This window comes from Labrus mixtus, chromosome 15 (assembly GCF_963584025.1).
Source record: "Labrus mixtus chromosome 15, fLabMix1.1, whole genome shotgun sequence".
Lineage (NCBI taxonomy): Eukaryota > Metazoa > Chordata > Actinopteri > Labriformes > Labridae > Labrus > Labrus mixtus.
Genome location: NC_083626.1, coordinates 6965065 through 6980847, shown reverse-complemented (window position 1 = coordinate 6980847; position 15783 = coordinate 6965065). Strand labels below are relative to the sequence as shown.

Below are 15783 nucleotides of genomic sequence, written 5' to 3'. Positions count from 1 at the left end.
CGTCTAAAAAAACTGTACAAACAATCCTTTGATCACAGCTTCCCATGCTGACACAATCGATCTTTTTCAGTGCTTTATGTGTCAATGAAAATATAACATGTTGTTGTGTGCAGTAAGACAGAGTACATTTATACGTGTTTCAGTGTCTAGTCTTCAGGGAGAAGGCCCACACTCTGGCATGAAGAGCACACAAAAGAAGTCGGTCATGTTCCCATATTGATTTTTATTTGGAAGGCTTCGTGCACGAAGGGTGGATTATGTGGCTAAATGTGGCGTGTCTGCAGGTTAAAGGAAGAAGCAGATAGAAGCTCAAAAACATTTCTGATGGGACCCACAGGTTCAATTTGAAAAAAGTGGATTTTAGTCCGTAAATCAAAGGAACTTCTCAATCGCTCGCATTGACTCGCTCGCTCGACTTGCTCGAAAAAACTAAAGAGGAGTTCTTTCCATACCCTTACAATCTTTACATATCCTCTGATGTGATGCTGTCTTCTCATCATCTCTTAATATCTTTTTTTGCTTTTACAATTTAAGACTGTATGAGAGGTCAATCTTGATACTGGTACGAGAAAAGTGCTATCAGGTGACGGCCTCATCAAGTAAATCCACTAATCCAATACATTATTTTATATTGCTAAGATGTAAACTGGTTCATTGTCAATTGTCATGTCTCAATGAGAAACAATATAAGTGTGGTGCTAGCCAAAATAGTAATGTTAATAAACAGCAAGAAAAATGTCAGCAATCAGTGGTTTTCCTCCAATGATATGTTGAGCATCAGAGCGGTCTTTCTGAGACCCAATAGAAGGGTTTCTGTGTCTAACAGCCAATAGGTGATGATGCTCCTGGTTACAAAAAGAAGTCTGTGAGAAAATTACTCACTTGATTCATTACCTCCATAAACATTTTAGTTTAGGCTGTCATTTGCTTTAGTTTCAAGTCTCCTTTAAGACTTTAAGTTTATTTATAAAAATCGATGGCATGGCTACCAAGTGATTGAAGATGCTACCATAAAGAACTGTGAGCCAGGACAGGGCAAAGTGATGTCCATCCACCCTCCTGTCCACATATGGTCTCTTTTTGGTTCCAGAAAACCACGATGACGGTGGCAAAAAAACCCCGCGAGGCTTCAAAACATTGATACAAAAACTAATCCAACTACGTCCAATCCCAAACACTCAATGTTCTCTAATCTTTCCTTCATTGTGGCTTTTTGTTGGAGGGGCGGCGGTGCTGTCATGGAAACTGCCCCTTGTAATGACACCTCCCATGGCTCCATCATTATTGTGACCATTACGGGATTAGATGGCAACACAGGGGGGCAACTTGGTGTGCTTGGAGCAGTATGATTCATTTATCAGCTCAGTAGCAGCAGTCAGTAGCGGTGGCTCTAATCATAGCGCTAATGCTGGAGCAAATTAACAACTGTAAACACTGGCAGATGAAATGAGCTTCTTCCTCTTGGATTAAATCGATGTGTGAGGTTTGTGAGAACAGGATCCATGTCATCTAAACATCTTAAGACCAATCTGTTGACCAATATCACAGATAGAAACAGAGGTTTAGATATCACAGTTGTAAGCAGGAGATTGGGTAGTAGAGGTTTTCCACATTGTTCTACTGTTTTCCACTACATTTCGGCTGTAATAGAACACATCTTCAGAATCTATAGAAAGGACACATCCTCTCTCCTATTTAGGTAAGTGAATGTTTTAATTTAGGAAGTGGAACAGAGCTATTGATTTCTGTGTGTTTTGATGCCAAAGTGCTGTTTCAAAAGAGCTCGGAGGTGCCACATACTGTAAATATGTAAGCTGTTCACGGCTGCTCAATTTGGTACGGCTTCAAAAACAATTGATTCCTGCGTGATTCCTCTTTTTCAACGCCTCTTGTGTGTGTCTGCCAGTCATTGTATCGCACGTGTGTAACGTTCAGTAAGCCTGTGATCCGAGCTTAACTGCACAACCTTGGCCTCTCCACAAAAGTTCATCAGAGCCTTCTTCCCAAGGACAGGCTCCTGAAACACAACTGCAGCGACTGATAACGCCTCGGTCTCGCGTTCTCTTTGTTTCACACGCATAAAAAAAAGATGAAAGAATTCTCCACCAAAACTAATTTTTTTATCATCCTCTACCTCTGGGGGGCAAAATTTCCGCCTGATTTATTAACAAGGGAGGGTGTAAGAAGCGAAGAAGTAGGGAAAAATAAATCCCAGAGTGTAAAAATCTTATGACACAGTTAAAAACTGAAGCTGTCTTTTTCTCTCTTTTCTACTCACTGTAGAAGCTTTGAAATGGCAGCCTGTCACTACTAAGGCTTGTGGGATGGTCTTCACAAGCCTGTTCCAGCTCTATTTCTCTCCCTGGACTTTAAATACATCTCCGTCATGCATGTATCCGTGTTTCTGTCAGGCAGTTCCAGAAAGAAAAAAAAAAAAAAAGTTTCTGGGTTTATACCAAGCTATTTATACGTGAAAATTAGCTTGACAGTTGAATAGGAACATCTGTAGTGCCAAACACATGTGCACGCTAACCAAGGGGATCTTTGAGTGGCTGAGCAGGTGCAGTGAGTGGTCCGCTGTGGCCGCAGGGAAACAGAGAACACACACACACACACACACACACAGATTAAAAAAACATGAATAATTCTTTCTAATCAAGGATTCTGCTCTGGTTGTGTGCACTCAGTTCTGTTTCTGTAGCACGAGGCTCGTGGAGATGACTTTACATTCTGGGTGTCACCTCAGAGTGTATCCTCTCCTGCCAGCCAACCGCGGTGGAACTTTTCTATTTTAATTAGTGTGGTATTTTAATGGCACGGCCCTGCTTCAGGGCTCGGATGGGGATTACTTCAGGTGAGGCTACGCCATGTCAACTCACGCCCGCAGAAAACACCGGTCGGCCACGTTCCTGTGATGTCCTGATATGAGCTACCCTGTCTGCATGAAGTATCATTACGGTGCGCTTAGGGTTGTTATCCGACTGGTAAAAGTGGTGATGATGCCACAGTTCAAACTTCTGAGGCTTAACAGCCCCCCTTGTTGGGTCGCTGTGATGTCACAGCGAGCTCTGGCAGGACTCTTGCTGTGAATGCGAGCACGCTGCAGCGAGCAGACGAACACAGTTAACCCCCCGTAACATACCAGCGGAATATTGGAAGATTATTTTGGCGGGAGCTTCCTCCCATCTCCGCTCAGCTCATACATATGTTAATTGGACTTTTCTCCCCTTGAGTCCGTGTGCAATTCCAAACGGTTGCCTGTAATATGCGGGGCCGTGAATCAGTGTAATCCAGGTGATGTTTGTGGCCAACTGGCAAGAAGAATCAATGACAACTGCAACCCCATTACAACTCCAAGGGCAAAGCCAATGTGCAGAAAGCCCCGCCTTCTGTATGTCTTACACCTGTATGTCTTGATTAGACTCCCTTTGCCTCCCTCGTGTTAAAAACATTTGTGTATCATATTAGTTGAGGGAAAGGGACTTGCAGAGAAGAAGCATATATTAGCACACAGCAAAAGACATACCCGCGGGCTGTGTCTGTCTACCACAGAATACTTATCACAGGCAGAAGGTGAATCGAAGCCTCTCTTTGTGCATTTACAACTCAGAACGAGCTGCTCTTTAAAATGGAGACAAGCACAAACAGCGCGTGGGGAAGAAAAAAGGCGTGCTTGGATCACTGATCCTGTGACATATTTTATCAGAGGTGAGAAAACTTCTAACAGCTGTTTTTTCCCCCCTTATCTAAGCTCGAGGTTTTATTATCAGCTTGTGTGCACAACAGAAAGTTTCAAAAACAATTTTCCTGATTGCTCACAATGATACATGCAGAAGAGAACATATTTCAGTCACAGCTCGACACTTATTGTGTCTCTGATCAAGCCAGGGAGCTTCAGCATGAGGAAGGGCTCGGAGGAAAACAGGATATGAAATGAAAAATGTAGAAATGAGAAGAACTGCATGGTTGATCACAGCCCGACGGCGGGCTACATGAACAACGCCTCAAGTCACCGCTGACACCCTGCTGACCCACATTTCTCCGCAATTTCTGCACGATGACAGCCTGCGGGCCGCGGTAAGTGGACCAGCAGTCCCTTGCTGCTGTCAATCTAGCTCCCATGGCACTTTCTCTAATTAACTTGATTAGGAAAGAAACAGCACTGGTGATCTCAGGATGACTTACACACTCAAGCTCCACAACTGTTTGTGAGTCCAATCACTGCAGCCGGTGGAGATCCTAATCAAATAAACATGCAAATGATAAAATATTCGGCACAGAGTGTTGACACCTAAGGTGACTGATTTTCCCTTCCTGCTTTGCAGAGCTCTTTGTCAATGACAATGTGTCTGCCGCTGAGTGATTCTGTGTTAACCTCCGGAGGCGACAGGCAACACATTTCAAGCATCTCGCTCGCACTTGCATGAGTTTTTTTTTTCCCCCTGCACTTACAATCATGCACTCTCACACACTCTGCTGTGCACACACGAAATGACAAAATAGCTGTGAATAAAGAAATTATGTCCGCAGAAACTAGCTCTTTCATTTGTTCCCTGCCAATGCCTTCCTCTCAGACTGTGTCTGTTTTAGTCATTTTAAAGAATTATCCTCCTCTACGCTCTCAAAGCCACGACGCTTGTGTTTCTATTTTACGAACAGCCCAAGTACCAATTTAGAAACTCTCCACTTTCTATTCCACTAATGCCAGAAGTGAGGCCACAGGCAACGGGCTCCAGTGAGGAGGGTGAGCCACCTCACGCTGCTTCTGCTGCTGCTGCTTCAAAATAAGACTATGTATATGTAATGCCTTATGGGCAGGAAATAAGCAATATCACTTGTGCCAATCAATACCAAATAAGAATTTTCAATTAAAACAATTAAATGAATTAAAATATATTAATTGCACCCCCACTCTGGCTGTGTGTGATTACATTAATAACTTTTTCAAGGTTTGTTTTGACATTTAAAGATGTTGCGCCTTGATGTTGGCTCATATTTCACTGTAGCTTCAGCTTATCAGGAGTGCTTCAGTGCAAACATACAAACACAAAGGTCAGAGGCAACTCTAAACACAGATTGAACCGAATCTTTCCAACACTTCCACCCTCACTCTGTAGCTTCAAATACCTTTTCATAAAAGCAGCAGCCAGTGTATCAGAAGCTGAGTAGAAGCAAAGCACGCAGAGTGCATTACACACAGGAACACGGTGAGAAGAGGATAATTCACTAAGTCATTTTGATCATTATTGGTGAAGGTGCTGCACAGATGTTACCCCAATTCATGTAAAGAGTTTGGAAGTATCGGTATCCAAGGAGTATTTGGAAGAATCAAAATGTGTTGGGTGTTTTTAAAATCATCCCATACATGTTTTATGCTGCATAATATGAGGACGAACTATGAAATCAACATCCAAAACATGGTCGACTTATCGTATTGACTCTAAGAGTGACCTTTCTCTGACTCTGAATTTTGAAATTGGTTGTTTAATACAGCCTTGACGGTCCGTTCCACCGCATGAAATCAGTGCAGGAAGCACTTTAACAACAGTAATCCATAAGCATGGCTGTCGGCCTGACATTTAAACATTTCCAGTGGACAACTTAAGTGTGTTTTGAGTCAAGTAACAGTCCATTACCTTCACTGTTTTGTTGCTTTAAAAGCACATTTGAGTAAGTGGCAAGTGGCTCAACCACAAACAACCACCTGGCCGCCACTAGACGCTGGCCAAATAAGATGTTTTTTCCTTGTTGTATATTGTGAAAAATAATATTTTGCTATGAGTCACTTTGATTTGTCAGTGTAAATACTTAAAGGCAGAATGTGCAATATGTTACACATAAACAACAGCAGAAATCAAATATCTCCTGTGTAAATGTCTCTCTGAGTCATGACTGTCCACAATGAGTGAGAAGCTCGAGTCTTGCCAGCTGTGTTGTTGTCGGAGCTGTGTTTACATGGAGGGGACGGCCTTGTGTATAAAGCTGTTTTAGTCAGGGACTAGAGAAAAGAAGAACATACTCACTGCTTATTCGGATGTCACATTAAGTGTGTTTAGATCATGGTCATTCTGTGTCAAATGTATGTGCAGAGTTCCGCTGCTTGAGCTTCATGATGCTTAATTATGGGGCAATCTAATTGATAACTCCTTTGTGCGAACACGAGTGGAGAGGGGTTTGGAGGTGTGTCGCTGGAGGAGAGCGGAGGCTTCAGAATAGCGGAGGTGTCGCCAAACAGCAGTTTTTTGTGGTTTAGTGCTGGTGCTCAAGGGAGACATCTACTGGATCAAAAAGTGCCGCATTCTTCCTTTAAATAACTCTTGTGTAAATCCTGAAGTTTGGATATATACTAACAGCAGCGTCCAGAATTATTTTTGTCAGTAAAATCTATCACCACATAGTTTGGGTGTTGCAGGGAACACAGCAGTGTACCCACAGTGCTTTACATATACAGATGATCCTGGTAATTTAGTTGAACATTTTCGGCTTCATAAGCTCAAGTTCATTGCCGTATCCATTTAACCTTTCCATGCACTTCAGTCGGCTTGCAGTCCGTGTTGCGCAGCCAAGAGGAAGAAGAGAGAGACACTGATCTTTAACTGCTATATTCATTGTTTTCAGCAGTTTTAATTACAGAGTCCATTTGTTTTGAAGAGGAGGAGACCTCTGAGGATAATTAGGGTAGATGTGAAAAGCTCGGGAATGACGAGAGCTTAAGGAGTCCTAATGTAAAAACATTCTCCTGCTACTGTATGCTCTGTGTACAGTGAAGACTAAAAATGTAAGGTCAGTTTAAGGTCTTCTTAACTAGTGAATCATTGACTTTTAAAAAGAAGTTTAATCAATTAGTCACCAACTTTGTATTCACCTGACCGATCAGTTGTATCAGTCTCAACACACTCAAAACAGCAAGCAGGAGAAAAATAAACAGCCTTTGAAAGCCTCAGGGTGCCAATGTACCGCCATTGTTTGGTCCTCCAAATATAGCTGAACAATTAGCACAACATTTGTGCTACAATAGCCCTCGCTGCACGCACACTTCCTGGTTTCCGTTTCAGCTCTCACCTGCTGTGCTGCCATCATATGGGAGGTAAGTCTGTCTAAAAATGTTGAGTCTAAAAATATTCTTTATGTGATCCATGCTGTGAAACGTCGGCTCCAAACCATCTGTATGGATTTACAGTGAATTTTAAATTAACCACATTATGGATATTTCTTGTGTTTTTAATCCCACTCTGAATGAAGGGAAGATTTTCTGCATAGCGTGGCTGAAAAATGCTTCAAACAGCTATTTGGTGACAGCTGTGTAGTTACATTTATTCACTAAAAAATAATGAAAAGAGTGTTGGATCTTCAAACAGCTATGTCATCTCATCTGCTTTTGTTTTTTTTCCTGGAACATCACAGTGATACGTCCTACCTCTACTTTAAACTGAAAAGCAGCAGACCCGTTCACCCTCCCTTCCCAGCAGCCTCCTCTGATTCACTTCCCACAAAGCCCTCGCAGGCTCACGTGTTCTCGGACATCTCTGAGATTTGATGACCGTGTCTGGACGTTAACTTAATCAGCTAAATGCCACACAGTGTCTGCATCTTCTAAATTAGAGAGCCATAGATATCAATCAAACGCTTTTTGTGGGGAGGACAGCACTCAGGACATTACAGACATGAGACCCTTTTTTTGCATGTCCATTCTTTGTGAAAGGCAAACACCAGCAGGGGAGGGGGTGACATTACAGGCGCTGTCACCCTCATGAAACGAGATTTATGACGGTGTCAGAAGTGAAGAATTTTGTCCGTTTGACAGCTGGCAGGGCGATCGATCACTCCGCCCCGCGCACCACTCAGCCAGTCAGAAACCAGCATCGAGATCATTATTTATCAAATAATGATAATTTAATAGATCAAACTCGGCTTTTTTAGGTGAAACTTCTTTTCTGAAGCCGCTGTGTGTGTGACTGTATACAGTCTATGATGTGTGCCAGGGTGACACAGAGGTCATTGTGCAGACATCTTTTGGCGCTGCCAGTCACTGTGAGAGCACAGTACAACAAAGCACAGTGGGAGTGTTAGTCTCACACTGTATACAGTGTGTGTCTTGATTGTTCCTGCTGTGAGATCAGGGTGGGCTATTGATCCATTTCCAACAAATCTAACACTCTTAACACTGCATACATCCCATGGGTGTCTGTCAGGGTTGTGAGTATGTCAGGTCGTTAGGGCAGAGCAATTGATGGGACGAATCTCTACTTAGACTTACTTACACACAAAAACATCCACAGGACACAAGAGACAGAGAGTGAAGGAGGTGAAAGAGGAAGAAAGTCAGACAAGGCAGGAGCCGGAGGTAGGGCTGAATAATGCATTGTTTACCATCACAACGGTGCACATGTGCAATAGTCCCATGGCAGGATGTGCATAGTCAGTCAAGCACATCATGCTGACATTTTTATGTTAGCAAAACCAAACGACCAATTTTCTCGTTTTCACTACGACTGAAGTCTGTCAGATATCACAATCAGTGTTCAGAGAACTGACCGATGTGCATGCAGAGTCTGCGTCGTCTGCGTGTACATATTCAAAGGCTACAGGTGACGCTGTTTTGCCTTCACAGATACACTGACATAACTCCTGAGGCAGACGCTCAGTTACAGATTAGAAAAGAGTATATTCCCGGTGCTCTTTAATGCTGTGGCCACATACTGTATACGGCCAGTTGATGGAGCGGATGTGCCGCTGATACTCTACCTATAGCTGCTACTGCGCAGCGGACACAGTGAAGGGTTGTGTGAGTCACAGCAGCTCAAGACGATGAGCTTTCCTTTATTTAGAAGTTAAAATCACGGGACTGGCCATGTAGGCTAAACGTAACTTTGGACAGCAGAAAAGCAGAAAGGAAAAAATAACTCAATGTCAATATTCTCCAACATTGTTCAGCCCTAGAAAGGAAGGAAGGAAGGTAGGAAGGAAGGTAGAAAAGAAGAAAAAAAGACATAAGGGGCAGTAAAGTAAGGAAAGAAGTAGGAAAGAAAGACAAAATAATAAGAAAGAAATAGGAAAACAATACAATTTAGAAAGCTAAGCTCCAAGATTTGCATGGACACACAAACAAACACACACTCACTCCTTGCATGCATATCATCTGTCTGACTAAACCAACAGTCTCTGTGGGCACCTTCGCCTCTTTTGATGTTTAATTAAAACTGAATCGTGAGAGGGGGGGGGGGGGGGGGGGGGGATGCGTTTGTGGCGCTCTGTTTTTGAAAAATATGCAAATGTCAATAAAACTGCATTAAAGAAACATACTAGCAGTCGCTCACAGCTGTGATGCGCAGGGAGAGGAAGGAAGGATGAAGAAGGAAAGAAAGAAAGTAAAACAAGTAAGGGAAGGCTGTAGGACTGAGACACCATTTGCCAGAAATAATGAAAAGGAGCAAAACATATAAGTGCTCGCACTGCCATTTCCATGTCTTAATTTATGCACGGCGCAGACGGCCGGATAATGCTAATGAGCGCTGCTGAGCCTCCTGATGCTGACAACTGGAGATAACTTTGGTTTCCAGCTCCAACCAAACGCCTGGAGGATGGACGGATCCCTCTGGTCTTAACAACAATGACAAATTGGACAGAAATTCTGGACAAGTTTACACTTCATATGTGGTAAACTAAGTTGAGGAAAGAGCTGAAGTAATCTCTTATTCTGGAGAACAATTACCTTCAATCACTGCTGAGAGTTACTCTAAAAAGCTCTAAAGTGCATGTTGAGCATTGAGATATATAAGATATAAACTAGTAGTTTGTTGTATGCAGGGTGAGGGTGAATAAAGCAGCGGTATTTTTTAAGAGTTTTAATGAGTCTAGAGGTTCATCCGTTAGAATTAGGACTGATGACAGGATAATAAATCCCATTTCAAAGTAATGAGTCAACTTGAGATGCATAAAAAAAAAAAAGATGAATTAATTAGGAAGTGAGAATTTGATTCTTGTAATTTGGATAATCTGGGGTTTAACTTTGGGTCTGGATCAGAAGTGTTGGTAATTTAACAAAAACTCATGAAAATCTGACGCCTGTTTTTTTTTTTAATGATTTCTGTCAAATTGCTGCTTTAATGTCTCTCTTTATTCTTCTTTTATCACCATAAAGGTTCCTATAAGGTAAAATGCATCTTTGTTTCACCAGAGTAAACTTTTTTTAAGCTTTATTTTGGACTTTTTTTATGCCTTTATTTAGAGATAGGACAGTGGAAAGAGTCAGAAATTGGGGAGAGAGAGAGAGGGTGGGGAATGACAGGCGGGAAGACGCCACAGGTCGGGTTCGAACCCGGGGCCGGCGGACCTGTGTGGCATTTAGCGGATCTAAGTCAACTCAAGTCTTTCATCACTGTCAGTCAAGCAAGTCTCAAGTCCTCAAATATGCGACTCGATTCTGACTTGAGTCAAGTCATGTGACTCAAGTCCCCCACCTCTGGGGACCGCCCACTTGTAAGAATATAGCCTCTGTACATGGGGGGCATGCACTATCCACTAGGCTACCAGCGCCCCACCAGACAGAATTTCTTGTCATTTTATCAATGAAGGCTTGGGTTATAAAAATAATAGATTTTTCTAAAATCTGTGCATGGCAACTACAATAGGTGACGGTTAATCTCTGGACAATTGTGTAGTCATTACAACTGAACTGCTTTGTACAGTTTATATCGGGTCAGTAAAGCTGTGGCTTAAGGTTACTGAATGATTGTTTGTCTGTGAAACACAATCATCCCCCAACCTGAACTGATCCTGAAGCCTGAGCCGGCATTGGTGGTAGGTGGTAGAGAGGCGCTCTTTGCCTGGGAAGATCATGCTGTTTTTTTTTGTTTTTTTTTTACAACTTATCATGCTTTGCCAAAATCCAATAAATACCACACATTACGGCACTGCAGCAGAATCTCGATATATAAGGAGCTAACACTGTTTTGAAATGATAAACTCACTGACGGTGAAGTAGAGCCTGCAATAACTGCAGAACAAGCTTGTAAAAACGGTGTCTGAAGGTAAGTAGCTGTAGCTGTAATTGTGTCACGTACATTTTTATCGACTTATTTATATGTTGTGCACATTAATAGGGCTCCCTCCAATTCTCTTTCTACCTTCTCAGCCTACAAACGGGGTTCAAGACCTCGCCACCAGAGTCTTAGAGTTATTTATATTCCTCCTTCTTTTAGTACCTGAAAGGTAAGCCTAATTGCATTGGGTACAAAGGAGTCCAAAGGATTCATCGAAACCTGACCCTAGTACAGCTTTTATTCTAGTAAATGATCAGATCTGAGCTTTGTGCATTCATCGGGCGGTTGCAAGGTTTTATGAAAGAGTCCTGATGATGGACAGAGGGCTTGTTTTGTAAGCAGTGAGGTTAGCAGCTGACATGCACTCCTGCATGCAGAGAAAAGGTGAGCAGTGGTTAGACAGATGGGAACAGAAGAAGTTAGAGTTGGAGTTAGAGAGCAGGCAGAGAGAAAGACTTCTCCAACCTCATGGATCACATCTTTGCAGGAGGGTAAACAGACAGTTAATGGCACAGAGAGACGTATACAGAGACAGAAGGAGCGAGAGGAAAAAAAGACAGCAGTACAAGACCCCTCCTGTTAGGTCCTTTGGGAGCAAGGGGACAGGCGTCACCCCTCAGGATTCGCCTGATGAGGTCGCCCACTGGGTGACCCCACTTTCCACCTGCAGCCAGGCCGCCAGGAAGTCGGCCAAACGGACAAAGACAGACAGACAGACTGACTGACGCACTGAAACAAGAAAGAAGAGCTTTTTTTTTTATACGAGAAAACACACAAAGACAAACACACAAAGACAGGAGGAGACAAATAACAACAAGAGGCAGCAGAGTGGAAGACCGGTCAAAGTGAAGGAGACAGAGAGCGGATAAATGAGACATGAAAGTGGTGTTTCATTTAAGGGTGTTGGAGATCGAGGGATGGAGTGTTTGGGGATGGAGCGATGGATGGAAGGTGAATGAGTGAAGTGAAGGCACGTTTTTTTTCTAAGGGAGGAAAAGTTGTGTCATTTTGAGGTACACAAACCTCCCTTCAGAGAGCATCATTGAACTGTTTCACACATCTTTCAGTTCAGACATTTATACAGATAGAATTTAAAATACAGAGGAGAAGAAAACACATTAATTAGGTATTAAAAAAGACAAAGGAAAACAGCATTTTAACATGGCAGCCACTTTCATGTGATGTACTGGGTTTGGAAGTTAGAATTTTATCAAAAGCATAATGTTGTAATTTTGTGATTCAAGTTGCAACTTGTGTATATACCACCTCAATTTATCAGCAGATTAAAAGACAATTGATGCTTTCCACCCTGACTTCAGAGGAAAATGGCCACCATGAATTAGTGCTCTTGAAGCCCCAAAAGAAGCTGATACCCCTCTTTCCCATCCTCTGGCGCTACTCACCACAGGGCCCTTGGTGCTTGATGGGGATCAGGGTCCTGCTCACACACTCCGCCTGGCGCTGTACACAGTCGTTGATGTAGGTGTGGCCATCCTTGCCGCACACGGGCCTGTAGGTGTCGTCACACGCGATAGGATCACAGGAGCAGCGGGCGTTCAGCTGCTCCACCAGACACACTGCGTTAAAGAGACACTCCTCCTTACAGTCCTCTGGAAAAAGGAGACAGTTCAAAAGAAATTAGTCTACAATCTATTGATATTTTACTGATTACCAAGAAACCGTTTTGGAAGCATTTATTATGTTTCTCCGATCAGTTGTTCAGCCTTTTAACTTTCATTTTTCACCATCTGTACAGACACTGATAAGGCTTTTTTTTCCGCCAACTGCCAATTTTGTAGCTGTGTGACAGACTGATCACCGCGGGAGAAAGGACAACAGAAGTACTCAGCAAGCGTGAAAAACAACATTTCAAGCTAGCGAAGGGTTGAAATGATTGTTATTGCTGCATGTGACACCGCTGCTCCAACCACGAGGAAATAAATCAGTTTTCATTCAAACAATAATTACATGTTAGGGTGCACTGGTGTCACTGGTGGCGCATGTAAAAAGCCTTTCTTTCAACAAAGACAGAGGTCGATAATTTGACAGAATGAAAGGTTTTAATAAAACACCAGGAAAGGAATATATGTCATTGTTAATTGAGGATAAATACAGTAAAAAATAATTCTTAGACAAATCTAATGTCTGGTTCACGACTACAACAACATACAAATAGTTTGAATTATGATCAATTAGCAGGAGTGGGAATAAGAAATGAAAGAACAACATATTGTGGGTGGGCTGATACCAAACTCATACAGAAGAGCATTGATACCCTTTCAAATGGTTTATTATTATTACTTGCTTGAGTGTTTTTTGTTTTTTCAAATCATGTAAATTTGGTTGATGAATCAAACGACCTCCTGCACATGTTTTACTTCTCTTTAGCAAGATATTGTACAGCGCTATGTCTTTGTAACTAACAATACGTTTGCATTTGATGTAACCAATGGCTCCCCGTATTGAGTGGTGAATTATTTTCAATAGTGGAGTGTCACACTCAGTTTCCTGGTGTAATATGTTTTATTTGGTGTTTTATGGCACTCAAAGTGCAAGGGATCATCACTTGGTTTGATGTTTCTCTGTGAGGAAGTGGATGACATAGGACTCGTGTGTATGAATGCTCTGATCACAGGAGCAGTTCTTTGAGTTTTGGGTTAGGTTACTATCAGTTCTATTAAAAGTGTTTCTAACATTTTTATAAAAACACTTTGATTAATTTGACTGTAGTAATATCCAGATCAAAATGAAACCTGTTAAAACACACATACTAGAAGGTCAGACTCAAAAGCATTGTGACTTCAGGTCTGATGGAACATATTTAGGGCCAAGCATGTGGAAAAATTAAAAAAGTAAGGGTAATTTTTTTGCCGTTTTTAATCGCATTTTGAAAGTGGAGTCAACATACAGAAGTCTTCCCAAAAAAATGTTTTCTTTCTTATAACCGACACTTAAACACTTTCTTAATTGACATTTGATTATCAACTTGAAAATCAATATGTCTCCTCCTCTTGTGTGTTTTCCCCCTCCCTCATTTCTTTTCTTATTCATTTCTTTAGCCCCCCCGTAGATTTGACATGCTCTCATATAACTATGATAAAGAGTTTTTCAAATAACTAAAGTTTGAAGCCAAACTCAAGAATTGAATATACAGCAAGTGGAGAGTTAGAGTCTAAAACTATCATATTCATTCAAATTTGACTCACCAAGCAGAAATCTACTGCGGAAATTAAGAAAAAGAGAGAAACTCGACTAATATGAAATGGAAAATTTGCCACTGAAGTGAGAAAATCCAATTTGCAGCAGAACCGTGTTCTGAAGCCGCTCAACAGGCTTCGAATTTATTTAATTCCTGATCAGTGGATCGAATTTGTACAGCAATTCAATTCCTCCTTCTCTTTTCTTTAAAAGCCTGTCATGCCACACTTAATTACGTCGTCGTGGTCGCATCTGAGTGAGAGGACTCCGAGGATGTGCAATGTCATGGTTACAAGTCGAAATGGCCATTTTCATTAGATACCAATTTGTAAATTGCTTTGGGATATGATTTCATGGATCTCTGTTTCAAATTGAATCATTCTTTCATTTGAAAAAAGGCAAAGAATAAAAAGGGAAAAATGAAAAAAAAAAAAAAAAAAGAGCAGCCACTCACTCACACATAAGTCTGCACACAGCGGACTGTCGATCTTTTAAAAAAAAGAGCAAACAGGAGAACTGGTGTGTCAAAGAAGCCCGTATCAGCCGTGTGATAGGGCGTCCTGCAGTGATCTATTCTTGTCCCTGTCGTTGTCAGGGGTCTCGGTAAATGGGTGGGGGTCTCTGCACATCACTCCCGTAAACTAACACATCTGTGGTTGTGGCTGCGAGACCCCCGCTGACAACACAGCGGGAAAATTGGATTTCCTCCGATGGCTATCAGATGTACAGTAAAAGCTGACAGCTCTTTGTTGACTTAGGCTTAAAGCCCTGCTCTAATAGCACTGATAACAGCCCCGCAGGCTCTTATCAGGCTGCTGGAGGATACTACTAACATGGATACAGTGCAGACCCTGAGACCTCAGAGTCATTTATCTCTGTGCCATGTGGGACAACAAAGATACAGTTCAGTTTAAATGCAAGCTCACACACACACACACACCTGATCAAGAAAGTGTTCAAAGAAAGTGTTTGACACATGTCAAGGAGACGATGGTGTCTCATGCACGTGACCTCTATGATAACTTGTCAAACTTACAGTATGGGAGATTCTTTTATTCCTGTTTGAGATATATATATATATATATATATAGATGTATATAGAGAGATTCAGAAATCAGAGAGAGAGAGACTGAGTGGGGAACGACATGCAGGAAAGGAGCCACAGGTCAGTCCTCCTCCTTGTGTCACATTATTTCTGTGTTTCAGAATCATGATGAAAAGAATGGAGGAATGACTTTTAACAAAAACCTCCTAGAGATTAAAAAATAAAAGGTCTGCATTGAAGTATGAGTATCTATATATATCTTATATCGGCCCTCAGGAATGCATGTGCTTTTTTCCCTCTGCTGTACTTTTTGTTGTCTGTTGTTTTGCTTTATGGCAGATGGATTTTTTAACACAGGCAAAAGAAAAATGTCCACTGCTTTTTGGCAAATTAGGATTTTTCTGTTTGTAGTTGTTGTGTAATACAGCATTTAGGGTGTTCCCAGATGACTCGTTTGCACTGCAATCTCCCTGTAGTTAATTTATTCATTCGTTTTCA

General features: G+C 41.9%; 2 protein-coding genes across 10 annotated transcripts in view; both read right to left on the bottom strand.

The window, feature by feature from the left end:
- Positions 1 to 15783, bottom strand: part of agrn (agrin) — a 291135-nt gene that overhangs the window by 86225 nt on the left and 189127 nt on the right. For all 9 annotated transcript variants that reach the window (XM_061058541.1, XM_061058543.1, XM_061058542.1 and 6 more), the window contains one exon: positions 12446 to 12652. In XM_061058541.1, coding sequence (XP_060914524.1) covers positions 12446 to 12652 — 207 coding nt within the window. The remainder of the gene's footprint in view (positions 1 to 12445; positions 12653 to 15783) is intronic.
- The window catches only part of slc66a1 (solute carrier family 66 member 1), a 514023-nt gene continuing 511455 nt past the window's right edge, over positions 13216 to 15783 (bottom strand). Inside the window, exon 10 of the transcript XR_009676050.1 lies at positions 13216 to 13231. The gene's annotated coding sequence lies outside the window, so the exon portion shown is untranslated. The remainder of the gene's footprint in view (positions 13232 to 15783) is intronic.